The sequence below is a fragment of the Stigmatopora argus genome, chromosome 14 (genome assembly GCF_051989625.1).
Source record: "Stigmatopora argus isolate UIUO_Sarg chromosome 14, RoL_Sarg_1.0, whole genome shotgun sequence".
In the NCBI taxonomy this organism is placed as follows: Eukaryota; Metazoa; Chordata; class Actinopteri; order Syngnathiformes; family Syngnathidae; genus Stigmatopora; species Stigmatopora argus.
In genome coordinates, this window is record NC_135400.1 from 17478393 (window position 1) to 17505108 (window position 26716).

At 47.2% G+C, this 26716-nt stretch overlaps 3 protein-coding genes and 1 long non-coding RNA gene across 12 annotated transcripts in view; 1 reads left to right on the forward strand and 3 right to left on the reverse strand.

The window, feature by feature from the left end:
* The window catches only part of LOC144089170 (transmembrane protein 235), a 7801-nt gene extending 7745 nt beyond the window's left edge, over positions 1-56 (reverse strand). The window contains exon 1 of the mRNA XM_077620094.1: positions 1-56. This exon is cut by the window's left edge and continues 455 nt beyond it. The gene's annotated coding sequence lies outside the window, so the exon portion shown is untranslated.
* A 5299-nt stretch (positions 57-5355) lies between these two features.
* Positions 5356-22927, forward strand: LOC144088856 (uncharacterized). Of its 2 annotated transcripts, none has more exons than XR_013304951.1 (8): positions 5356-5415; positions 15474-15563; positions 18158-18251; positions 19063-19281; positions 19349-19470; positions 20735-20829; positions 21206-21421; positions 21764-22927. It is a non-coding gene; the product is annotated as an uncharacterized LOC144088856 (long non-coding RNA). The 2 variants fall into 2 exon arrangements; XR_013304950.1 differs by having other exon boundaries at positions 15474-15559.
* LOC144088855 (fascin-2-like) lies at positions 8406-14540 on the reverse strand. The gene is made up of 5 exons (XM_077619554.1): positions 12893-14540; positions 10238-10394; positions 9417-9538; positions 9178-9345; positions 8406-9110 (listed from the first exon to the last, which is right to left on the reverse strand). The coding sequence occupies exons 1-5, from the start codon at positions 13716-13718 to the stop codon at positions 8905-8907; spliced, it is 1479 nt and encodes a 492-aa protein (XP_077475680.1). The 5' UTR covers positions 13719-14540; the 3' UTR covers positions 8406-8904.
* Positions 21096-26716, reverse strand: part of bahcc1a (BAH domain and coiled-coil containing 1a) — a 54152-nt gene continuing 48531 nt past the window's right edge. For 6 of the 8 annotated variants that reach the window (XM_077619546.1, XM_077619548.1, XM_077619547.1 and 3 more), the window contains 13 exons: positions 26095-26263; positions 25856-26002; positions 25543-25713; positions 25222-25463; positions 24855-25134; positions 24653-24767; positions 24497-24572; positions 24257-24365; positions 23845-24192; positions 23266-23627; positions 22060-22794; positions 21749-21985; positions 21096-21433 (listed from right to left, as the gene is read on the reverse strand). In XM_077619546.1, the coding sequence (XP_077475672.1) occupies positions 21245-21433; positions 21749-21985; positions 22060-22794; positions 23266-23627; positions 23845-24192; positions 24257-24365; positions 24497-24572; positions 24653-24767; positions 24855-25134; positions 25222-25463; positions 25543-25713; positions 25856-26002; positions 26095-26263 (3180 nt within the window). In that variant the 3' untranslated portion in view covers positions 21096-21244. The remainder of the gene's footprint in view (positions 21434-21748; positions 21986-22059; positions 22795-23265; positions 23628-23844; positions 24193-24256; positions 24366-24496; positions 24573-24652; positions 24768-24854; positions 25135-25221; positions 25464-25542; positions 25714-25855; positions 26003-26094; positions 26264-26716) is intronic. The other 2 variants (XM_077619551.1, XM_077619550.1) reach the window with 2 other exon arrangements.

Here is a 26716-nt window from a genome sequence, read left to right on the forward strand (position 1 = left end):
GGTGATCTCTTACTGGACAAGCGCTTGCGAACATGTGTCAAAAGCCGGAGGAAACACCACTGCGTCCGTTAACGCCTTCAAAGTAAAAGTCGTCTCTATGATTTGACGGTTTTTTTTTGTTTTTAAATTGAATTTACGCTCTTGGTTTACGCGATCTCACCATAACATGTTAAAAATAGTTGCTCTTTATGGATTGCTTTGAAAATTCTGGTGATAAAAGGCATGACAAATGAAAGTTTAAGACTTCACTAGCCACCAGGCTGGCGAAGCAATATTGGATTTCAACTTAAAAGTAAGACTTTTGGACTGTGTCAAGAAGGAATGTATTCTCGTCACGCTTCCGGTGTTGGTGTTGGCTGTCTGAAAGACAAGGCAAGGTCATTCCAGATGTTCTACTTGGCATACAAATCTGTCATTAAAATTAAAAAAAGGTCCATTTGGAAGTATAAAATGATTTAGGAAAGTCACACAAAATAAACAGGAATAAAGTCATGCATTGCTAATCCAAACTGGAAGGGAAACTATAAGTATTTGATTCCCATTAGTCCACATAAATGTTATTACTTTTAATAAGTCCCTTTTTAAAGAATGCAGGTCGTCATTTTGGAGTTTGTTTGCCAGTCATTTCAATGCTGCTAAGCACCTTCTTTTATCCCAAACATTCAATGATTCACATCAATAGGTACGGCAGATTGCCCTAGTATAAATATATGTATATGAATAAAATCGTTGTCATAAAATTGTGAACTCCTGGTAAGCAGCGAGGCGATTGCAAGGCTGTCAATAAAAAAAAAACTGGAAAAATGCCAATGTGTTGCATTGTTTTTTTTCATTGACTGGGTATTGGCTTTCTGGAGTCAGAGGAAGTCGATTGCTGCTACAAAAGGCAGACCAATCAACACCGGACCAAATTTAACAGTCATTTTTGGACAAAAAGTCGCCATTTTTTTCTCACTTTGACTAGGCCTGCAAAAAAAGATGTTCCACTCTGTCGCACTCGACTATGAGTCGCACGCCACCAAAAAAGTGCCACTGATTGTCCAGAAAATACAGTACTTTAACGTATATGTATTTAGCTACAATGACAATAAAGCTTTCAATTCAATAAGATAATATTTGTTCTCGCTTTCTGTTAAATGAAAATACTGCCCCTCCCTTTCATTTTGCTATCTTTGGCTATACTCGGGTGCAAATTATAGTCGGAGAAGTACGGTATATCGGGCACAAAGGTCTTATATTTCGATCGAGGGCTCCTTTTGTCCTTTTTTTTCTTCCTTTCCACGCCTAAGTAAGCCATCTGCCTAATGAGCTGCTCCGTCGCCTTTGGAGGCAATCGGCAGCTTTGGCGCGCGTGCATGCTTGATTTCCAGCCTTTATTTGCTTCCACCCGGCTTTGACGAGGGAAGATGCGTTTGGAAATGAGCCGCTCGGACGCGGCTTATCGTCAGCCCGTTCACGTACGCCACGCTTTTCAATGACGGGCTGGAGAAGAAAAAAAATGGAAAACATCATCAATTGGAGTGTTGTGACTTGAATGCTTCATTTCGGTCATACACAACAAAGAGAAAAAAGGAGGCATTTTAACAAAAGCCATGAGTCGCTTAGTAGAACGAGAACCATTGTCACCACAATAATAATAACAACACATTTTACTCAGTTTGCCCAAAAACCTTGTGTGTCCAACTCAGTTTGGGTGAATGAGACATTTATCCTTGTCAATGGCAGGTGTCACTTCCTTGCCATTTTAGGGTACTCACGGGTCACTTCCTGTGAATTTGGAGCCTTTCCTTTTGGTTTTGGGGGGAATTACTGGGCTGCTTCCGGTTCATTGGTTGCCTTTGGCTGATTTGGGGCTTTTCTGGGTGACTTCTTGTTGGGTTTGGGGCTTTTCTGGGTAACTTCCTGTTGGGTTTGGGCCTTTTCTGGGTGACTTCCTGTTGGGTTTGGGGCATTTCCGAATGACTTTCAGTCGGGTTTGTGGCCATTTGAGGTTCCTTGTTTTTCCATTGGTTGCCATTGACGATGCCATTTTGACTGCAGTGGGCGGGCCAAATGAACAAATGTGAGTGCGGTTCAGAAATTGAGCAAAGTGCACGCACTCCATCACACAAATTGCTGCTTTTACGGCGCTCGCGTCGACAAAATAAAAGCCTTTGATTCTGCACGTATCCTAGGAAAGAGCTCAAAAGTAGAACGAAAAAGCCCACGGGCCAAATCGGACCCCCTAGCGGGCCACTCCCACTAATGCAGGATGAAGCTAAGCTATTAGCCGTCTTTGTTTCTTAATGAACAATCGGCCCGTCATCGTACAATTAACAAACGATGGCACAAATGTGTCAATGATTTGACTGTGGAATTGCAGTCGGACGTGAAAAAAAGCTTTATTGCGGTTGTTGTTGTGTTGCCGCTTCTCGAATGTCAAGATTCAGCCGGTCGTTGATTCGCAAAGAGAGCAAAGGGTCGACCGAGGCTTTCTCGGAGGAGAAAATCAACAAAAATCTAAATAGATGTCATTTAAGCAATCTGCCGTTTGCGCAACACAAAAGAGTTTTCTCTGAATTGGTCCTGATTTGTACCACGCCCTCGAAAAAGAAACTGGCTATTTTAGCACGTTAGGTCTGGACGAGCCGATACTAACGACAACAGCCTCTTCTTGTTTAATTTGCGAGCCACGCATAATTTATTCATACAGCGAGCTCCGGGTCTGGCCCATCTTTTATATTCTTGGGCAAAACCGTGAGTGGGCTATTTTTTGCAGGCAAACAGAACAAGAGAGAAAAACGTGACCATTTTTTCTTTGTTTTTTTTGCCATGTTCACCCTTTTGTAAATGCGGAAGTCAATGCGATCGTTTGGATGGAATGAATGGGAAAAAAACGTATTGCTCACACGGCAAAGGTGGTAAAAGTCGAGGTGTTGTCTATTCACGAGAAATGTGGGTGTGAAAAAATACACCCATGGACCAAATGGATGACACCTTGGAATAACGGGACAGAAATTGCGGGTATTCCGCTTTTATATTGATATGAAAAAAGTAGGAAATCAATCTTGGCCAGGGTCAAACGTCGCCGCTCTTTTACGAGCTTCTTCACTCGCCCAGTTTACGGCGGCGCGTCGTTCCTAGTTCGCACAAAACCAAAGTCTTTAACAGTCTATTAGCGACACTAACGCAGTCAAAACGGCAAGGGATACTCCTTCTATTAACCCTTTTGTGCGCAAATTATGGCCAATGAACATTCCTTAATTGGGGCCTCGCGGTCAGAATGGATTGGACGTCTAGCGGCGTCCATGGCGCTGAATGATGAGCATCCGTGGCCAGTTGAAGCCAATTGGACATCTGTCGTTGTCACTGGCAGGCAATGAGTTCATCGTGCGTCACTTCATTATCATTTTAGGGTGCTTACAGGTCGATTTCTAGTCATTTTCTATTGATTTGGGGGGATTTGGGGGTTCCTTCATGTTGGATTATGGCTTTCTGCTGGTTTGGGGGGCATTTACAGGCGGATTGAAAATGAGGTACACGGTCGATTGGTCACCGGTCTTTTGGTCGCTGGTCTTTTGGTCGCCCGGAAGGTAAGTGATAATTACCATTTAAATGGTTGCTCAAATTCCCCAAATACAAACTGCAAATGACTATTTAGTCATACTTAATGCCCTATTAATTATTAGGCTAAAGAAAAGCTCAAAATTTCCCGGACTTTATTGTTTTTTGTTGGAGAACTTGTTGTTAAGACACTGACTGACGTCGCTTCTTAAAGGGACAACGCATGTACATACAAACTCTTATACACTTTTACAAACTGCTCATGGCCATTGTTGGCTTTTATTGAGGCGTAGACCGCGTTGTTTTACCTTGTTTGGTCGCTGGTCTTTTGGTCGCCGGTCTTTTGGTTGCCCGTTGTCGCGGTCGGGGCGACCAAAAGTCCGCGACCAAAAGACCGGTGACCAAAAGACGGCGACCAAAAGACGGCGACCAAAACACCGGCGACCAATCGACCGCACACGGAAAATGAAGGACTCTACTTTAATGGGTGCTTGTGGAAAGCGCTTTTTTCTTTTCGGTAAGTACTCACCATTTAGCATCCATGCTGTGATTTTCAAAACAAAGATTTTTTTTCTCGTCTCTCGGGTGAGCCCGGCTTTCCGTTCATTTTCACGCTTTGGCGCATCTGCTGCCGCTCGCCCACATACGTAGCCTTTGGGCGTTGACGGGTCGATTCTACCCACCGTCGCTGAAAGAAGACCATCCAGCTTTAACGCTGCCTGGACTCCGATTGGACGAGGGAATGGCCGCCCTTCACCTCGACAGCACTTTCGGCTCTTTATCAGTCAAAAGCAGTGGTGGGACAAATGCGAACGGGGCCCGTTCAGTCCGGACGGGCCCCCCGAGTGCGGCTGAATCGTTCCCGGTGGGCCCCTCCGGACCAGCGGCCGAGCGGGCCGCATGAAGAAATCTGGCCTAAAATAATTAAGCTCGGGGAAAATGGTGGTTGCGGACCGTTGATCGATTGCGCTTATCTCGGAGCCGCGTACCAGCGGGTCGCCGTGGCGGGATCGGCTTGGGCCCCAGTGCAATAAATACGGGGCGACTCCATCAATTTGCCACTACACTTTCAAGGACATCAAATCCCACTGGATCATCCGCTGGAATGATTTGTGGACTGTTGTTTATTTTATTTTATTTTATTCCATTAGTTTGGGTTTGGATGTGTTTTGGTGCCCTGTAGATGAGATTAGATTTAGATACTTTATTCATCCCGTATTCGGGAAATTTCATAACGTTTTTATTCATTTTTTTCTTCTTCATAAAGCTGCAAATATAAAATAAAGTCAGCTTTATTCCAATTTCTATGTATATTTTATTTATTTGTATGTATTACTATGTTAACTAATACTACTTACTTATTATGTTGACTACTTATTTATTTATTACTTATTATCTTGACTAATTATTTATTTCTTAGTTGTAGTTATTATTTATTGATCTTTTGGCTGTTTGTTTGTTGTTGTTATTGTGCACTTTGTGGTTATACTTGTATAATAATGACAATACAAGCATTCAATCCAATACATTTCAATGGGGGATCAGTTATCATTTAATCGTAATTTTTAAATCAATAACAAACCCCCAACTTCAGGCAGGAGACAGAATTGATCGCCAGTCAATCGAAAGTCACCCCAGATACTAAGTGCTATGAAAACTATGGGCACCAATGATTGGATTAGTAAAAGGACCAATTACAGCTCCCTAAAATATTGAAGCTACCGCTCCCATTGGGTGGCCGCACTTCAGGCTCCTCCCCCAACTGACCAGCGCGTGCGCGCTCTATCAATTTGCATCAGACGATGATTGACGCCACCACCACCACCAAACTACAGTGTACACTGTACAGCCAACGTTTTTCTTCATTTATTGGTAAGTCCTCCTATTTTTCTCCATTAACTTGACGCGAATAGTAACGCTAATGTTCTAAGTTCATATGTTTTGACTGGTTCGTTTATAACACATGTATATATAACACACGGTTCACAAATGTTGTCTCGGGGGCAAGACCTGTTATTTTTTCATCCATTTAGCCCGAATGCTAACGTTTTAGCTGCGGCAAGACTTTTATTTTTCCACTGGTTTAGCGCGAATGCTAATGCGAACTTCGGAATGTCTTACTTTTCATCTATTACGCGCGAATGCTAATGCTAACGCTCGGGTCGAATGAAAAACTAGGCCCTCCCAAACCATAGCATAACAACGCTAATGTTTTCTTGCCACAAAATCAAGAACTAGCCTCTTTCATGTGCTTTTAAGAACATATACACGTGTTTGTATGTGATTGAGTGCCCTAGCATCTTCATTTGTTGACTTGAGGTAAAAAATAATAATAATAAACTTCTGAAAAATCCCAACTGCTTGCTGGAAATGTGTTGCAATGACTGTTTACCACTAGAATTATTTTTGAAAATATTGCTGCAGGTAGGTCTTCACGATTTAATTTTGAAAACGTTGCTTTGAACAAGTGTGTCTGTCAATTGTAAACCATTACTGAGGGGAAACATGTTGTTTCTCAGCCATTCTGTAAGGATTTAGTGTTCAAGTGGAAATTGAAGTGAAGAAAAGAAATGTGTCACCAGATGTCAAGGTTGGCAGCTAGAAAGCTAGAAAGTGTGCTGAGATTCTAAAAGAATGAAATGCTGCTTTCTTAGCACCCCCAGTGCAAATGGACCCCAAGTATAGGAGGTAGACATTGCCCCCCGGTGGCCCAAAAAAATGAAAACGCAAGGCGAGGGATTTTTTGGACATATTTAAATTTTATTTCAGCAACAAAAACGTTTGATGGACAGCACGCTAGTGGAGATCATTCTACCGAACGCTACGCCATCGCTTCTCCAAAGATGAAACAGTGTTAAACCTAATGGATTTTGTCGGCGTGAATCACCATGACTACCGACAAAAGCATTTTTTGTCATTTCTGAGCCTTCTACCGAGCCGCTTATATCACAAAGGGTGATAAATGATGAGGGTCCACGAAACGCATTAATCAATTTATCCAAGCTTGCCGGTTATACTTGACCTCCACAAGTTGATGGATTTGTGATTTTGTCAATTCTTACAAATTCCCGCCCCCGCAGGCGACCTTATTCCGCTAAAGATATTTGATACGCTAAGATCAAAACACCGTATTTTCTCGCATTTCCGCCACCTCCGCGTATAAACCGCACCCTTAAAATTGCCTTCAAATCGTTGAATTTTACGATTTCTCTCGCATAAGACGCACCGATTCCCCGTTTTACGCAAGATACATTTAATTTTTTTCTTGAATTTCATTCATAGACGTCAAAATACATTTTGTTAAGCGTTTTATCTGTTTATCTTTTCTCTATTTTGAAATAAATGACCTAATTGGCCGCATCGTCTTGCGTTATAGCGTTTTGTGGAGTTCAAGTATAATTTATGCGCATATAAGCCGTACCCTCGATTAAGTCATCATTTTTTGAGTGACAAATCCGGCGTATATGCGAGAAAATACGGTATGTGCAACCAAAGTTCACTATTGCAAAGAACAGGACAACAAATCGATGTGACTTTCCTCTCGTTTAGACCACAATACACTGATTAATTTCTCTTCTGCCTCCAAGTAGTCCTCTGCATTCGGCCCCTGATTAGTTTATAATCAATAGTAATTACACAACAGCCCTATTTTTCTACTGTATGTTCTAATTAGCCTAAAACATAGCTTGCGGTATAAGGCCCCGATGCAGAAATGTTCCCCTTCGGTGCGTTTGCCATTTTCTTTCACAATCTCTTCCGATGTCAAATGTGTCCAGCCGCCTCGTGTTTAGTTTTCGCCACATTTATTTCCGCCGGGTTGGCGCTGCTGTACGCGGCGTGGCAGACCGCCTCTTTTGCGTCCTAGCGTGTTTTACGGAAGCTGTGAACGCTCCATTAAAATAAATGAAAATTCCATTCTCTCTTTAAAAACAATGGGGCATTACCGATGGCTCCCGCCGCCGTTTAGGGGCCGCGCCTCGCCCGCGGAGCCTCGTAATTCAAAGCATCGGATACAATACGGGGCTGTAAACAAAGGCGGTGGACTTTAGTGCCGGGGTCGGCTAACGTACTATATTTTTGGGGACTATAAGTCAGCGGTTTTTTGTTTTGTTGTTATTCATAGTTTGGCCAGCGATGTGGCTTATATGTGAAATTATTACCATTTTGGGACCATTTTGCACTTTAATATTAAGAGGCATATATTTTCTTCCTCAAACTATAGTTTTTAGATCATTTCTAGGATTAACTCAAACGGGTTGCACAGTCACGGTGTTATAACAAAACTGATATTGTCGCATAACAAACTAAGTAGCATACCTAGCCGCTAATGCAACAACTTTAATTTATATGGCGAGCGCCACAATGCATGCTGGTAGGATAAGACTGTTCTTATGTCTGTTCTGCTCGGAAAGGTTGATTGGATTGGATAGGATACCTTTATTCATCCCGTATTCGGGAAATTTCATTGTGACAGTAGCTAGATGGGTAATTTGTTAGGGTACCGTGACTGAGACGTTGTCCCGCGTGTCATTAGAAACGTTATTTTTGCCCTCAAAATGAATGAAGTGCCCATTGTTGGGGTTGGATCTTATCAAATAAACATCCCCATAATAATGCGTCATATATACGGCTTACCTTGTCGTAATACATTTATCGAGTAATATTATGGGGTGGATTATAGTCCTAAAAGTACGGGAATGGACCCCATTCAATCCCATTGACAAAGTTGAATGTCCAAATCTTTGGAGCAATTAAGATTATGACGGATCCCAATTTCTTTCTAATAGAGTTTTTGAATGAATAGGTTCATCGATTGGTTTTACAAGTAATGTTTGGAAGGCAATTCAATAGGCAGCACATACATTTTTGTTCAGCTTTTAATTGGTTGTATTTGACTGTAATTAAAAACAAAAAATTAAACAGTTTTTACTTTGACCGTAGTGTAACTTTGGCAGATTACTACCCCTTACAACCCTCGAATTAACGTCTTTCCTACTATTCAAACAGCTCGAACTTTTGTCCTAAATGACCTTTTGACGGCAATAGAGGTCCAATTTATTTGGACTCTGAGTTCCAGATGGGTCGGAGCTATTTCAGATGACGTAAATTGGACGGCCGTCGCTGCGGTAGGCGGCGAACGGCTTCTGCTCTAAAAATCTGCCTCTATTTTGATGCCGCGACTCGTTTTATGTTGGCAATGAAATTGTCATTTACAAGCAAAGCGAAATGAGACGCTGTACTTCTCCCTAAATGTCTCCGTTTTTTTAAAACGCCACGGGCCATCTGGCCGACGGTGTAAAAATGCCGCACGGAAACGTTCCGTCCGTCGGATGATCTCGGCGGCGCCCACTCGACGACTCGTCAGTACTCCCAGAGGGAAGACGCGTCGACGGAATGGCGGTCGCCCATGAGCGTGCCGCCCTGGTCGCCCCGAAGGTACTTGCCGTTGGAACCCTTGATGGCCATGCGCCCGTGTTCCAGGAACTCCAGGAAAAAATCTTCGGCCTTTTCCCCGTCCGAGCACACCAGGCCGCTGCCGGAGACGTACCAGAACTTTCCGTTGGCGCCTGTGGGGGGAAAAAAAAACGAAAAGTGAGCGTTTCCGCGCCGAGACGCCGCCGCGGAAAGGCTCACTTTGAACGTGGTAGGCTCCGTCGTTGAACGTCAGGGAGAAAATGTCGTAGACGGATCGATTGGCGTTGAGGGTGTTGGAGTTCTTGTGGTGACACACAAAGCCGTTTTCCCCGCGAAGGATCAGCATGGGTCGGTTGATCAGCTTCATCAGGAATAATTCGTCCTCCCCTTCGGAAAGATTAGATTTAGGAGAAAAAAAATGGCCCCCGCTTCTTCTTCTTCTCGGGGGAAGCGCTTACCTACGGCGTCGCTCACCGCCGAGAGCTGGCCGTTCTTTTTTGTGCAGACATACTTTCCGTTGCTGGCCTTCAGCGCCACGCGTTTCCCTCGCCATTCGATGTCAAACATTGTATTGATCTCCCTGGACAAAAAAAAAACAAAAAAAAGATGAATTGTAAACAAACTTCATTTAAATTGTAATTCAGAAAAAGGCCATGAATTCAAATATTTGGTGTATTTTGCTCCGATCATCATAAATTATTCTCCTTGTTCCCGTTTTATGCATCTCTTGTGACCTACTCTTTAGCTTAACTCAGGGGTCGGGAACCTTTTTGATGAAGAGAGCCACAAACAATTCATATTTTCCAATGTTATTCCCTGTGAGCCATACTACACATTTAAAAGTCAAAATACATACATGTAAACGAGTCCCTTTTCATTTTTTTTTGTAATTTCACCACTTTTAAAGTGGAAAAAAATGAATATTTTTAAAAAGATTCTTATGCTGTTGCAATGCAATGAGGATGCATTCCAGAAGTCTACTACTGCAAAAAAATGAAGATTAAAGCAAAAAAGAAGAAGATTAAAGCAGTTCTAAATGTAATATCTCAGTTCAGTCACCAGCGATTTCCATATTTTAGCTCACAGGTTAGCGAAGAGCCAGATGCACCCATCAAAAGAGCCACATGTGGCTCCCGAGCCATAGGTTCCCTACCCCTGGCTTAACTCTTTAGCTACCATCGATGGCACTGGAAGCGAACGGGATTGGGTCAAAGGTCATTCTAAAGTGCGCTAGGGAGTCGTACGTGTTGGCGAGGACAACCTGAGAAAAGCTACTTACGCTTCAGATGCGGTGGATTGGATCTCTCCATGGGTGACAAGAGTCCAATAAGACCCCCCGTTGGTCCTAAACATGGACTTGTTGCTGCTCTTGTCGATTTCCATCTGAAAAGTCTCCATGTCGGTCTCCACATCCTGATTGGCTGAGATACTTACCCCTAGAACAAAGAGTTTAAAAGAGCCATCACGCTTTGCAAGTTTTACCCGACGACCGGCTAGGTGGCGCTTACGCCAACGAGTAGCATTGGCTAGCTCTCTCGGGGACCCAACCGTCGTCGCAGAGACGAAAAAGAAGGCCTTTAACGGTGTTTCTTGGCTCGCGGCGGTGGCAGCCCATCCAAAAGCTAGTGTGTATTATGCTTAAGCCGCGTGAATTAGCCCTGTCTGCTAGTTTGGGTGCGTCGGTTGGCAGACGCGTATAACTGAACGCTGTCTGCCACGGGTCAAATTAGATGCCACCGAAATATCCTCCAACCTCTCGCTTAAGCCTGTTAGAAGCCTAATCCGCCTACACACACAGACACACACAAACACACACACCTTCTCCAGCCTTCCTGCTCATTCGCTCACTGTAATTCCCTGAACGGCGAAATATAAATCTTCACTGCAGGGCCCACTAAGCAGCTTTCTGCGCCCCGTTCCAGGGACGGTTTATGCCGTGAGCACAGTGGGCGGGCGCCCAGGGCGCCGTCTCCACGGGGGTGCACCAGAGCCCTAAAAAATCAATTATACTAGTACAAGTTGTCTAGACTAGTCCCACGTCAAGTTAGTAGCGTCTGCATAGGGGACCGACCCCATCGCCCCCATGTGTCACTGCATTTAGTCTGAAATTGCGCAATTTATTTATTTTTAATGACTGTAGCAAATTTCTTATGGTGATGTGATGATTTTTGCATCACAAAAGGCCTGAATAGTCTAGTTTTAGGTTCTATTATTTGGCTAAAATGATATTATATGAAAGAAGACCAAAGTTTATCTCTAAGCGTGTATTTGAGAAACATAACATAAATAATATATCATGTTTTTTTGCCGTTAACTCAATTATTGACGTAATATGGCTGACCACCATCCGGGGTCGTCGCCCAAGATAAAACTGAGCTTTCGAAATGTTCGTTTAAAAGAAAGGAATTGGGCCTTCGTAGATAAATTACCCGGGAAATTGGAAGACGACCATTCAGGGTTGGGTCGCTTTTCCACTGGGAGCTTTGGTGCCAGGGAAAGTAGCCTTATTGACGTTAGAAATTTCTTGGAATTGGCCTTTTTGTGTTAGTTTTTAACCTGTTGGGTCATTTGTCAGGTATGTTTGTTTTTTAAATAGAACTCCACGAAAGGTAAGTCAGTCATTAGAATTTGGTCATTTTCATGTGCAGATTAGAATAAGAAAACAAAGGGATTAGTATCTTTCGTTGCAATATTTTTGGGGCAGTTTTTCGCCAAGTAAATGACCATTTTTTTTCCCATGAATTAGCATTTTTTCAGTTCTAGTTTTCGGCCTTCCGTTTGTTTCCGTCAACGATATTAATTAATGTTCAAAAGCCATTGGCGATCATTCCGTCATTTCTCTGCCGGCCCTCCCCCGGGCTAACACCTCGGACGTCAATGCAAGTCAGCGAGTTCGTCACGGCGTGTCGAACCGCGGCATCGTAGATTGATTGCTTCGATTGGTAAAGCAGCAGCAGCTGGAAACGGCTTGGAAAAATACATCCAAATGTAGGACATTTTCTACGATATTAGAGACAATCAACTTTAAAGGTTCCGTCATATTTGTCATGTTCATAAGAGGATTATCAATGGAAATAAATAGATATAGTATTATTCATTTGATCATCCGCAGTGGAAAATAGAACTAGAATGTATAGCGTACCAATGTCTTCACGACTACCTCTTCCATAAATCCCCTTTTGGGTCAGAATTACCTTTCCGATGATTTATCCCTTCATTCATTTTTATGTTCTGCGTGTGAGAAATGATAGTCACGCAAATAGAAGAGCACAATACAAGTTAATCCTAATGCATGCAAATGAGTCGTGTGGTTTGGGTTAGCTGCGGGGGACATTTTTGGCTCAATGTGGTTCAAAAAAAAATCAAGTAAAACAACCATTCCGTTTTTTTTGGTGTTTTCTGCCTCATTTGTTTTTGCTAAGTTCCAAGTAGAATACTGTTTTTAGGGGTCAAATGTGGCCAGTACTTGTGAAAATACAAGACAGTGGCCTTTTGTTTTAGGATTTGGACCAATGTCGCAACTCGGATTACGGACAGGATCGCACATTACTATATTTATTGTAGCTGCATTTTGGCCAAGGATGTTTTTAACATAGCTTTGAGATTCTTGAAACGTTAGTTTTGAAAATAATTGAATATGTGCTGCAATTCCGCTCGGAAAAATGCAACGTCCGTTCGAGCGGAAGCGCCTGAACCGTAGAGTGGATTTTTACCAGATAGTTTTCGCTATTTCACGCTACGCTTCGGTGACATTTGAACCAGGGCGGCTAATTTTGGCGTGAAAAAGTTCCATTTGCCAAAGCGCAAACGGCCACTTTGAAATAGACGTACGCACGCCAGCGTTATCGGCGCAAACGGCGACTCTTAAATAGACGCACGCCAGCATTATCGGCGTCTCCCGCCCCGGCCAGTCGGGTTCCCGGGCATCGCTCACCTTGCTTGACCGAGACGAATCTCTTGTTGGCGGCCTGAAAGCTGACCTGCGGGTGACTCTCCTCAAGGTCAAAGAGCTCGTCCTTCCCCGGCTTGGAGCAGCGTCCGGAACGCAGCGTGCCGGTGGGCCCCACCGGGGTCAGGTACTTGCCCTCGCCGTCCTTGAAGGCCAGCTTGCCCGACTTGAGCTCCAGCGTGAAGCCGGCGCCCTGGGCCTTCTCCTCCACCAGCTTGCCGTCGCGGCCCAGGAAGCGCCCGTCGCAGGTCTTCAGGCTGTAGCGCCCGTCGCGGTACAGCAGGGTGAGCAGGGAGTCCACCCCCCAGGGGATGTCGCTGTCCACCGAGATCTCGCCGTCGGAGGCCGACAGGTGGGCGTAGCGTTTGCGCGCCACGCTCAGCAGGCTGGCCTGCGGGTGCAGGGCCAGGTGGACGGCCCACAGCTCGGGCTCGGACGCCGCCTGGGCGAAGCAGGACAGGCGGTCGGCCGAGCCGCCCAGGTAGCGCTGGTGCGGCTCGGAGCGCAGCGCCCAGCGCCCGTCGGAGCGGGGCGCGATCAGGAAGCGGCACTCGGCCTCGGGGCTCTCGGCGCCGCACGTCACCTTGCCGTCCTTGTCGGCGGCCAGGTAGCGGCCCAGGTGGCTGCGCAGGAAGACCACCTGGCCGTCCCGCTCGTCCTGCTCCAGGGTCCAGATCTGCTTCTTCTTCATGCTGGCGCCCGAGGCGTTCACCTTGAAGCCGAAGGCCTCGGCCGTCAGGTAGCGCTTTTCGTAGTTGATCAGGCCGAACTGGAGCTTCAGGGCCCTGCCGCCGCTCCCGTTGCTGGGCATCTCTCACCCCAAGCGTGACCGACGATCACCGACGCTCCCGACTCATGGACGCGCTCGCCGCCCGCTCTGGCCCGTCCTCCGCCACTTTCTCCCACTTGTGCGGACGCTGGCGCCGGCTTCCCGAATGAGCCGGGGATTAAAAGCGGCACGACAAAGCGCCTCAATCCAACAAGCCGCTGACGTCACGTCACGGGCGGGCGGGCCGGCGGCCGCTTCCTCCCGACGACGCAAATGGCCTCTCCCGGCGCGCTCTCTGGCCGACGCCGCTTCTTTCGCTCCCGCCTTCTTCCCTTCGCCGCGGGTCTCCTCTCGTCCGGCCCTTCCGTTTCTTTCCGCTGTCGCTGGCGTTTTCGGCCCTCCGACGCCGTCCGTGACCCTGGGGATTAACCCCGCTTAGATCCGCCTGTTAGCGGCGGGCTAATTGGAAAATTCCCAGCGTGGAGACTCCCCGCGGCTTCCGTCGTCTCCGTGGGGAGGCTCGGCCAACAAACTTACCTTCAAGGCCCGGCGCCGTCCGTCGACGACGGCCAATGAGCGGAAGGGTTAAAAAGGCCCCAAAGTCCCAAATTCCAAGTTAGCACAAAGGTCTCTTTCTCAGCCGCACGCTGTTTCAGCAACACGTGTTCGCTGCATGAGCTTAGCCCAGAAGAATGCGAGCACCGCTTATTTGAACGCACGCGGCCGGCCCGTTTGCGCTCACCTTGGCGGATTGTCAACTTTATTGGACAAATCCCTTCGAATCCCTTCTCTGCCGTCCCGCCCGTCGGCCGACAATTGATCTTGGGGCGTTGGTAGTCTATGGCGGGACTTCCACCTAGGAACGTGTCCGCGTAAGATATTGCTACGATTGGTTATTGTGAACCACTTGAACCTTGTACAGCAGGGGCGCCCAACTCCGCTCTCGGTGGGATCCGATCCAGTCTTTTTTCCCTCCTCCGACATACCTGTATCGAATCATCAGGATCGTTATGGATCTTCCAGGCAGCTGGCTGATGAGTCCATCATTGGATTCAGGTGTGCTAGAGGTGGCAAATGTGGAAAACAGACAGGTTAGGACAGGGGTAGGGAACCTATGGCTCGGGAGCCACATGTGGCTCTTTTGATGGGTGCATCTGGCTCTTCGCTAACCTGTGAGCTAAAATATGGAAATCGCTGGTGATAGAACATATTACATTTAGAACTGCTTTAATCTTTTTCTTTGCAGTAGACTTCTGGAATGCATCCTCTCATTGATGAGCAACAGCATAAGAATCTTTTAAAAAATATTCATTTTTTTCCACTTTAAAAGTGGTGAAATTACAAAAAAAAAATGAAAAGGGACTCGTTTACATGTATGTATTTTGACTTTTAAATGTGTAGTATGGCTCACAGGGAATAACATTGGAAAATATGAATTGTTTGTGGCTCTCTTCGTCAAAAAGGTTCCCGACCCCTGGGTTAGGACCCCTCAAGAACAGAGAACTTTTGGCAGTAAACGCTAGAGGGCAGCATTGCAATTGGTATACACTTCCAATAGAATAATTCCCACCTCGGCAATTCGGATCGTTTCGTGTATGGAGCAGGAATGTCACAGTGTCGCCTGCGATTAAATGTCATGCGCGGCAGATGGCGCCGTTGACCGGCAAAGCGGAAGCGCCGTGTTGGGCTCGAGTGCTGACCATTGAAAAATGTTTTTCATTTCCTCACAAGTCTGGAGGGAATTCCTCGCCCGCTGGATTACAAATCTCAAGCCCATTTCATTTGTTTGTGTTTAAGGATGGGGAATCGCCTCGCTCCGTTTGTCACACGAGGCAACTGACCAAATCACACCTGGTGCTGTCATTGGACTCGTCATATTTCAAGTGCGTAAGTGGATTTTTTTTCAGATTTTGATGTACATTGTTTAGTTTTTGTGGATGCATTTTGTGCGCAGAATAATACCTTTCCAGGTTTCGTTCTTGCGTGGAGCCATAAAGTGTCACCGGGGGGGGGGGGGGTTACAGTCCCGGGACCGAAGGGTCCGCGGTTCGATTCTAGGCTACCAGTGCCCACTGTCCAAGTGCCCTAGGGCAAGGCCCTGGAAAAACACATGGATATATGCCCAACAAAAATACTGGCCATTTACCAACAACGCCACCGTAACGCTAACTTTTGATCGGAACTGTACCGAGCATGGTCCCCGAATGGCAAATATTCTCAGGTCCGTTTCTCTAAAGTCACCTGGGGGACAGGCGGGGTCCAACTCGCCGTAGGATTCCTTCAAGTGATTTGTTTTTGTCTCTGTATTTGCGCCTTCCCGTTGTAGCAGAAGCTAAAAGGAACATTTTGCCTGGAAACCAAAACAGTTTGCTGTCAAATGGGGTGATTGAATACGAGGCACGGAGGAGAAAAGGCAGCGGTGTGAACATGTGCTCACACAAAGCCCAGGTCTCCCCCGAGGCCACGGGCGCCGATTAATGTGCCCGCTCCCATTATTTCATTTGTAACTGTCGCCGGCCTTTGTCCGATAAGGCCATTTTTCAGCTTGTCAGCCATTAGCGCCTTTCCGCCGCATCCCTTTCGAGGAGCGCAGCCTCTCTCGCCAAGACCGCTCGGTCAAAGTGGTCCCAGGCAAATGCCTTCCAAATAATTACAAAACCCGTGACGCGTGTAACGTCGCCGCCGCGTTGGGGGGCCGCTCATTTCCGCCACGGAACGCAATTAAATATAATGGCGCTTTGGAAATGATGGCATTGAAGAAGAAGAAAAAAAAAAGCTTTCTTTCAATTGGCTTCTTGAAATGACACCAGGAGTCCAAATGTCAAAGTCAGTTGTCTTCTCCACCCGGACGGAAAGAATCAGGGAAAAGCCATGCGTCGTCTAGACATTTACGCATAGAAGGTACGTTGGCTCAATCCCCTTTGGATTGACCATAGGTTTCGCAAATGCTCGTAGTTGGACGAACAGGTGTTGATGATTTACTTGGCTATTTTCCTGCCCAGATGGTTTTGTCCACGCACAGGTTTGTTGTCAAATCCTGGGTCGGTTGCAAAAATGGAACCACCTCAAGACAAGTCAGGACCAAATTTATTTTGGGGCGTATTCGCACCAGGCAAGCCCATGGTGGGCTTCCTTTTGGTCTCGACCAAAATTTGGTAGCCTAGCCAAGCCGTCTGCCTCCACGAACAAATACAAGGACAAAATGCTCAAACAGACTCTGTCTGAACAAATTGTAAACATTTGTTTCAGGGGGGAAATGGAGCAGCTGGGGACACGTCTCCGTCTCCGTCTCCCCGTCGCCTCTCATTCAACCCTAAAATTGGATTGCTTGTTGACAAAGACGAGCGCCCGGCGTCGTCTCACTTGGCACGTGCGGCTAGCTAGCTAGCGACCGACTCGGCTGCGCCAAGAAGCCAAACATCATTGGCGCTGCCAGTCTTTGCCGCCGTATACCCAAAATCCGCCAGCGCCGTCCCCACTGTAACGACGGCCACTTCTTTTCTGAACGCTTCCATCTGATTTTGATGACGACCTGACCTAGCAAACCGACCAGCTACAATTGCTGTATTTGTTCGTACGCACAGAATTTCAAAATGGTTGTCGTGTAAACACGCAGAAAGTCTAAAAAGTAAGACAGAAAAAAAAACTGATTACTGTTTGTTCTGGCATATACGCTGTATTTTTCGCTCCAAAAAATGATGACTAAGTCAAAGGTACGGCTCATATGCGCACAAATTAGACTGGACATGCCCGAAACGCCATGACAATTGGATTGGATAACATTATTCATCCCGTATTCGGGAAATTTCATTGTGACAGTAGCAAGAAAAGGCATAGTTATAAGTTAGACAGTACAACAAAGCAAAGGCCGCAGAACAACAAAGCAAAAGCACAAAGTACAAAGCAAATCAAAGTCAATGGGATCATTAAGAATCACCAATTCAAATCATTAAGACACAAAAGAAGCAAAAACACAAAACGAGCAAGTGGACGGTGCTACCGCGGTGCAGTCGATACGATCATTTATTTCAAAATAGAGAAAAGATAAACAGATAAAACTTAAAATAAATGTTGACGTCTATGAATGAAATTCAAGAAAAAAAACGTATCTTGCATAAAACATTAAAAAAACTCACTTACTTGTGAGGGTCTTTTTCAAAACTGGACCCATTTAGCATGTAGCATTTAGCTCACCTCGGTAACACCTCAGTTGAGTTGAAAGCAAGCAGGCCTTCTTTTTGTCTGGAAACGATCGGGAACACGGCGTGGAAATCGATGGTCCCGTCACGTCACGGCTTGCTCCACAGTCGCCGTGGAGATAAAAGGTCCGCCACTAGGTTGGCCTTGGACTCAATGGCTCCATTTAGCTTTTCTTTTCACATCTTTTTCTCTTTTCTTGCCTTTGACAAATCTGTCAAATAAAATTGAAAAAGTATTTTTAATCCCCAAACTGAGCATTGTTGTCTTGACTTTGTCTCCAGGTGAAAGAGTCAACGAGGAGGCCAGAGCCAAGAGAACTGGGATCCACCTTGACAGTCGGGGAACGTACGTAAAAAGAGCAAAGTCATTCTACTGGTAAGATCAGGAGTTTCCATCTGTCCGCCACCTGACCCCTTTTCCTTTTATGACAGCCTCGAACTTTTCTTGCCATTACCGCTGGCTTGCCGTCTTATTGGACCTCCGAGATAACAACCGGGGCTGTTGGCGCACTCTGCTTTTTCCAACAACCAAATCAAATGGGACGCTTTTCCCCGTCTTAACCTCTCGGCAAAGAAAGAATTGGCCTCCTTTGGACTCTCCTTGCACTTAAAAAGGAAAAAAAGGACGACAACAGAGATCGGGAAAGTCATCACGTGTTGAGTCCCTCTAAAAATGTCTTAAAGCGTTTCCGAGGGAGAATCTTTACTGGCGAGCGACCGATAACGAGGACTGATCGAGGGCAGCCTGACGTTAAACGCGGCTGTTTCTTTTCAAAGGCGACCGAAGCTCAAAAGGTCTGTTTTGGGGACGCTGCTCCATCTCCCTCTCCATCTCCTTTGAATTTAAGAGCAAATGGAACATTAGCGTAACCACATTATATTTTCTTTCATCCACAATCATCTCTGGATTATTTTGCTGCTCGTAGTTTTTAATTATTGTAGACACCAAATCCATCCATGGCGATCCCCTTCAAAAGTCCCTATTCCTAATCAATCCGTTTCTTAAGGTTATTCTCCATTGCGTCATAATTGATATGCTTAACGAGGCTGGAGCTGCCCTTTGAAAAAGGTCACTGAGCGCTTGATTGATAGTTTTTTTTGGTTTTTTTCTTTCTGCCCTGACCTCGTTAAGGCTCGGGACCTCGGCTCAAAAACAACCCAGATGACCCATGTTGTTTCTCCTTCAGGCCACGGCCACGGGCGCTTCGCCCACGCCATCGACGGGATTGAGAGAGACGTGACCCGGCCGGGGCGGATCAACGCCAGTAAGCTGACCCTCAATTTCTTTTGACTAAACTACGTACGATATCATATAAATCCTCGGGTGTCCAATCCGAGTACCAGCGCCGCCACGGCCAACGTCAACTCAATGTTTTCCTTAGCGAACGCACTTGGGATGACAAAAGGTAAACACTCACACGCAAAGAAATAATACTCTTGTGCTCGCAAAACTAAAATGGATTGAAATTACAGTCATCCCTCGAATATCACGGACAATGGACCCATGGCCACAAGAAGACAAAGGACTTGGACTAAAATTCCCATGAACCAGTTTTTGGGGGATTTATATCAAGCGGAGAGGAACTATTTTCACTGTGAGTACAGCTATATATATATATGTATGTGTATGTATGTATGTATGTATATATGTATGTATATATGTATGTATATATATGTGTATATATGTATGTATATATATGTATGTGTATATATGTATATATATATATATATATATATATATATATGTATATATGTGTGTATATATATGTATATGTATGTGTATATATCTATATATGTATATATGTGTGTATATATATGTATATATGTGTATATATATATGTATATGTGTATATATCTATATATATGTATATATGTGTATATATGTGTGTATATATATGTGTATATATATATATATGTGTGTATATATATGTATATATGTGTATATATATGTATATATATGTATATATGTATATATACATGTATATATGTATATATGTGTATATATATATACACATACATACACATTATATTAAGATATTAATATATTAGAGTCTTTGTATGCTTCTAGCTGGCATATTCTAGATTAATAGCGATATTGGAGGGATTACCGTATTGACGCTAAGCACGGGGCAAAAAGAAAGAGAGGCGATTGACACACAGATGCTTTTTTGGACCAGAACAATCCAGTGTTTTTACTTCTTTTCACCGTTCGGCCTCTAGAGGAACACTTAAGAAATCCGACGCCACACCCATTTTAAAAAAACAAACAAAAATAAAACACAAGGTCACATTCTCATAAAGCACTCTTTGCTTTCGTACAGCCACGTCCACGTGAAAATAAATAGCGTTGGCCAACATATAAACCTTTGCGAACACCGGCCTCGGCGTTTGGAGTAAAAAAAAAAAAAAAACAGACTAAAGTAGACAAAAGCTACTTGGCACCAATTAAATACCTTTGTCCTTTTTCAGATTTGAATGAACTTTTGTCCACTGCTTTGTCAATCTGATTGTCCTTCACAGTTACGATGGAGCATGTGTGTGCATAACAGGGGGGAGGGATTCAAACTAGGGAAAAATAACACTTTGGAATGCTTAATAGCAACTTTTTTTTGTACCAGCAGAGCCAATTCCATGATTTCAAATAAAAATATTAAAGTCACTTTGGTATCGTTAGGAATGGAGCGCGTTAAATTCCAATTGAACATGATTAGCCATGACACGTCACTTAAATTGTGTCTGATTGCAGTCCAATGGGATCTGCTCGGGGAAAAAATAAACACTTGAGAATGACATAAATAAAAAAAAAAAGTAAAAAATAATGTTTAAAAAAAGCCACCTGACCTTTTTTTTTTTTAACAGGATGACTCCAAATCTCTCAAAGAGCAAGTTTTGCCTGTTTTGTCCTTGTTGGAATTCCTCTCTGTCTTGGTGGTCATCTCATCTCATCTCAGCAGGTATGCGTACGCAGTGCAACACTAAATATCTTGAAATCATCCATTCCCAAAGCAAAGGAAAGGGAAAAAAACAAACAAACAAACAGACAAACAAAAACAATCTATACACATATAAAAATAAATCAATCGCAAACATGGAAAGATACATCTGCTATGTACAATAGAATCCCGTATAAAATAGCTTTTATGTACAATATGGACAAGGGACAAGGATAAGAATAATCCATCTGTACAAGGCGAAAGCGCACCTGAAAAAGTCCAGACAGGTCAGAGGTACTCGAGTGTATGGCTTCATTTGGATCCGGACCGCAAATATTTACACCACTTTTGTTCCCTGGAATGACGAGGCTCGTCCGGTCTCCTTTCTTGCCCATAGGTTCCCCAAACCCCAACCCGAAGCCGTCCCCGCCGGCCATCAACACAGGACGGAGAGGCCGGCGCCGGGGTCGTACGTCCCGGCCAGGTAGAAGAGGTCCGGGGGGATGGCGTCGGCCTTCCGCCGGCACGTCAGGCTCTCGTACTCCTCCCGGCTCACCACTCGGCACTTGTGCGAGATGGTCTGAACGTCGTTTTCGTCCTGGTGGCAAGACTGGTAAAGAGCGCGCTGGAGAGGGGGAGGAAAAAAAAGCTCAACATTTGTTGTCATATCATTTTTACATCATTCTAAATAAGTTAAAGGTTCATTCTTTGCCATTAAAATGAATAAAGACAAAAATACACAGTGGCTAGGGCTCCAATTACAATCTAAAGTCAATTTATCATTATTTTGAGGACTACAGTGCACTTAAAATGCATCAAAACATTCTGGTCATGGTTGCTATTACGGCCTAAACTTGATGTCATTTGATAGTATTTAGTGGAGTGGTGGTAGATACATGTTATTTTGTTTTTTGTTTTAAAGAAGTGTGTCTTTGTTTACCTTGCCATCTCGCAGCCTCTTCCCTTGCTTGGTCTCTTCCGGGTGGTAGAACCACTTGACCTTGACCACCATGCTGGACGTCCACGACTCCCAAAAGTTCTCGATCTTGCCCACGTACGGGAGGTTGGGCCGTCCGGCCGACAGGAAGACGGCGCAGTCGCCCACCTTGACCGCTTCCTTTCCTCTCACCACCGCCTTGTAGAAGAGCTTCTTGGCTTTCCCTTTCAAGCCCCGCCTCTGCGCGAGGAAACAAAAACCGGTGGAACCGCCACTCTTCAGAAAAACACTCTCCGCGCCACCGAGATCCTCACCTGCGTCGGGCTGCCGGACCACCTCCACGCTGGGCGTCCCGCCGGGAACGCCGAGGCCTTGGGTCCGGGTGCCGAGCGCGAGAGGTCGCCCAGGAGCGTCGCCGCCGCCTTCTCGGCCAACTCTTTTCTCTGTAGAGATTTTCCGTCGGCCAGGCGCGGCGGTGGGCCCAAGTGAGAAGACGGGCAATCGCGCGAAGGGCTCCCCTCGTCCTCGGAGCTGCTCGACGAGTCGTTGTCGGAGGAGCACGGGCTGGAGCTGGAGACGGACCAAGACGAAGCCGACGATCCCGAGGACGAGGAGGAGACGGACAGGGCGGAGAGGAAGCGCCCGCCGGTCCCGGGGGCCAACGACAGCGCCGGCCGCCTCCGCCGCTCGTCTTCGTCCTCGTCGGAGCAGGAGCTGCCGCGGCAGACCCGGTGCGAACCGAAGCCCGAGTCGGGGTAATCTCCGGCGGGCCGCCGCGAAGAGGCGGACAGCTCGTTTTGAGCCGCGCCACCTTTGGCTAGGACTTCCGCCCTGGAGTCGTGGCCTCTTTTGTGGTCTTGGAGCAGAAGGGCGGGATGCGAGTAAGCCTCGGTCGCCTTGGGCGCACCGCCGCCACCGCCACCGCCACCGCCACGTAGCAACAGGGCTTTGCCGTTCTTGGTCTTGGGCGAAGTCACGCCTTCGTGGTCCAGCTTGACCAGGAACTCTTGTCCCGACCTCCTGCCCCTCGGCGCCGTCGATTCGTAGGCCTGTCGCCGTAGGAGGGTGACGTGTTAGAATGTATATTCTAAATAATATTTAACATGTCATAGTTTATTGTTAAAAAATGAGTGAAAAAGACTGTCATTTTTGTTCTCAATAATTAAAAAGTAAGTTTACCAAGATTGAGTTGATTTTTTTTGCAATTCCAATGATGGTCACTCAAGTGCCACTAAGTGAGGAGTCTGAAATATGATCACTGCAGACATTGGCGTGCTCTTATTTTGAAAGATTAACGCAAGTGGGAGCCCGCCACCAGTTGGTGTGCTAAAGTGTCTTTCGCCAATGTAGCAATTACGCAACACCGTGCGTAATGTGTTTTTGGGGGGGTTAGAATTTTACTTGTGGGACCTTTTGCAAAGGCAATAGCAATAAATGTGAAGGGAACTTTAGTCCCGTACGCAATCGACGATACAGCGCCCCCATTTTTACGGGGCCAACGTGCACGTCGGCGGGCTTACCGGCGGGTCTCGTCTGCGTGGCGGTCCGCCGAGGGCGCCCTTGGGAGCGGCGAGGGCCGGATCCGGAGGCGGCGCGGCGGACTTGGCGCAGAAGGAGGAGTAGCCGTTGGCGATGCTGCTGAAGGAGTCCACCTCGAAAGCGCTGCCGCCGAAAAGCCCTTTGGACGGGCCGCCGGCGAAGGCGTGCTCCTCCCGCCATCGGGCCGCCTTTTTGGGCGTGCCGTTGAGCTGGAAGAGATTGTGGGACGTGCGCTTCCTGGCGCCGCTCAACGAAGGCCACGCCAAAATCGGGGAGGAGCTTTTGCCGGCGCTTTGGGACGCCTCCTGTTGCTTTTGCTTCTTGCCCGATCCTTTTGGTCGGCCTAAAAAGGACAAAAATAACTATTAATCTCTTAACTGTAGAATGCATAAATCAAAAAATGATGTTGCCAGATGTGTCGAAATTCCAGTAAAAAAAAGGATGCATGTATTATAGGAATGAATATATACGTTCAAGATGTCCCCGAAACATCACGTCATCAGATCGTGTGACACACTAAATGACACAACATGAATTATACTTCAAATTTGTGAGCGTACCTGGTCTTCTTTTTGGAAACGTTAACGGCGGGGGGCTTTTGACGCAATTGATGGAGCGCAGTCGCGCGTCGCCGAGGCCGGGATGGAACGCGGGGGCCGGCTTGACGGGACCGGCGCCGGGCGCAAAGGCCGACGACGTCTCCTCGCCTTTCGGGGCGGCACACGTCGGCGGATCGATGAGCGCGGCGCAAAGACGGGCGGAAGCCGGGAGTCGCTCGTTGGCTCGCTCACAGTGAATCTGATAGGCGGGCGGAAGCAGGCGGATGTTGCCCAGGGAAATGCGGCCCCGGTCTCCGTCGTCAAACTCCACCATGGCTCCCGCCGGCCTGCTCTCGTCGCTTTCGCGTCCTGAAACGTTACGAGCGGGTGAGTCGGCGGTGGCGGCGGCCAGACGGAGCGACGGGTCCCTCACCTCGGCGAACGTAGCCCGGGTAAAGGCACCGCGAGCGCTCGCTCCAATAGGCGCACACCCGCGTTCCGTCTTTGAGCGCCGCCTCCGACTCGGGCCGGACGTCCAGCACCTGAAAATTAAATGGACAACCCAAGATAAATGACCCAAAATATAAAGACCGTTGCCATGTCAACCGTTTCAGAAATAGCTCCATTTGCGCAACGGTAGCGAGGGTGAAAAGAGCGTGGTGGATGAACTCACAGCTTGGCGAAGCAACTGCTCCAGCGAATAGATTTTAGCGCGGTTTCCTCGTTCCCCGTCCACGCTGACGCTGTAGCTGGAAGCGGAGCACAAAAAAGGTTGGCCACCTTTGGCTCGCCGCCTAAAAATATCAGCGCCGGCCGCGTGGTGGCTCACATCTCGGGGAAATCCGTGACGTGGATCTTGGCGGCGTAGAGCAGCTCGTCTTCCTTGGACACCAGGATCTTGCGGCCGTCCGTCAAGACGTCTTTGGTCAGGACGCAATTGGGAGCTGCGCCGGGAAAAAGACGACGTCTCAGGAACGCCGGCCGTGGACGGAAAGAGGCGTCCACCCATCTGCCCCTGGCGGGCGACTTACCTTGCGGGTTCTTGTCGCGCCAAGCAACTTTGGGCTCGTCCTCTTCCTCCTCCTCCTTCTCCTCTTCCGAGAAGCTGCCGCCGTCCATCTGAAAGCCCTCGTCCGCCGCGAAGCTTTCCAGGAGACGGCTGACCGCTCGACCCGTAGGCTGTCCGCACCGCTGCTTCTTCAGACACGTCGTGGCGGCCGTGGCGTTCCGCCGCTCTGTCGGCGGAACCTGGGGCTCCTGGCTCTTGCCGCCGTCCTCGCCCTTGGAGAACGAGCCCCAGCCGTTCCGTCGCTGTAGGACAGAAGACGTTTTCTTAAAATTCAGAAATCCGGGAAGCCGCCCCCCCCCCCCCCCCAAAAAAACCAGCGGGCCGCTCACCTTGTCGGACGCTCCCCTCAGCTTGGTGTTTTTGCGCGTGGCCCTCTTCAACCTCTCGCCGGTGGTGGGGAAGTCGGGCACGGCCGCGCTCCATCGGAATGGCTTGTTCCTGTTGCCGCCCCACGGGGGCTCCTTGTAGCGCGATCTCCCGTCCCGCCGCCGGCAGCGGCTCTTGACGCCGCCCGCCAGGTTCCTCTTCCGGACCTTCACCTGGCCTTCGGTGGCGGGGAGGCCGCGCCAACCTGCCGGGTACCGGGGAAGAGAGTTTAGAAGCGGCCGAGGGACGGTGGGCCGAGACCCGGCGGCGGCGGTCGCCCTTACCGTAAAGCTCCTGTCTCTGTTTTTTGTTCCGGGCTTTCTGATTGGCCTCCAGCTTGACGACAGACGAAGGGCTGGGGCCCGTCGCCAGGCGGACGCAGCTGACCTCTTTGGCCGGAGGGGCTCTTTGCTCCGCCGCGCCTTCGTCGCTGTCCTCGCTGCCGTCGTCCTCGCCTAACGGAGAATTGAAAAGACGGGCGGGTGAGACATTTATGGGGCGAAGACTCTCCTTCTCGTAACTTTGCGGTGACGTCGTCGTCTCGGACGTGCGGTAGAGCGGAGGTCGGCGACCCGGACTTCAGTCGCATGACTTTACCTGGATCGGAGGAATCGCTGTCCAGGTTGGACGTGTCTCCCAAGGACGGTCTGGCCATAGCCGTCCTACGCCGAGCGGCGGCCCGGTGCCTCCCGACGGCGGCATCTTGGCCCCAGCTCTCTCGGGGGCCGCTGTCCACGCTAGCTGCTGAGAGCGAAAGAGCGAGAGTAGAGCGGCGGCCTTCGGGGACGCAGTGGAGCCCGGCCGGCCCCTCCCCCAAAAGGGCGCCGCCCCCGTACCCGTGTCGCTGTGTCCACCGCCGGACTCGGGGCGATCGGAACGTCGAGGCCAGAGATCCTCGTCCCCGGGGCGCCGAGTCTTTTTGCCCCGCCCCTTCTGTTCGGCGGGGAGCTTCCAAGCCGCGGCGCTGGGAAGGGCGCCGCCTTTTCTGCAAGCCGCCGCTTTTATCTGTGGTGGAAAAAGCACGAAATCAGGCCACGGCAAAGGGATGTTTCTTGTTCATTCTTTACATGACGATTGTAAAAACACCTTCATTTGGATTGGATTGGATAACTTGATTCATCCCGTATTCGGGAAATTTCGTTGTCACAGTAGCAAGAGAGTGAGAATACAGACAGAAAAAGACATTTTAGACATAAATAGATAGGTCATAAGTGGATTAATAAATACATACATATATATATATATATATATATGTATGTGTATATGTATGTATATATATGTATATACATGTATATATATATTTATATATATATATATATGTATATATATGTGTGTGTATATATATATATATATATGTATATGTATATGCATGTATATGTATATATATGTATATATGTGTATATATATATTTATGTATATCTATATCTATGTATATGTATATACATATACATGTATATG

Excerpts from the sequence above, each read along its gene's own strand:
- LOC144088855 (XM_077619554.1), bottom strand. The coding sequence starts at position 13,718 with ATGCCCAGCAACGGGAGCGGCGGCAGGGCCCTGAAGCTCCAGTTCGGC. Across the intron at positions 9,346-9,416 it reads GGCGGTGAGCGACGCCGTAG|GGGAGGACGAATTATTCCTG; the intron begins GTAAGCGCTTCC and ends ATCTTTCCGAAG. Across the intron at positions 9,111-9,177 it reads CGGAGCCTACCACGTTCAAA|GCGCCAACGGAAAGTTCTGG; the intron begins GTGAGCCTTTCC and ends TTCCCCCCACAG.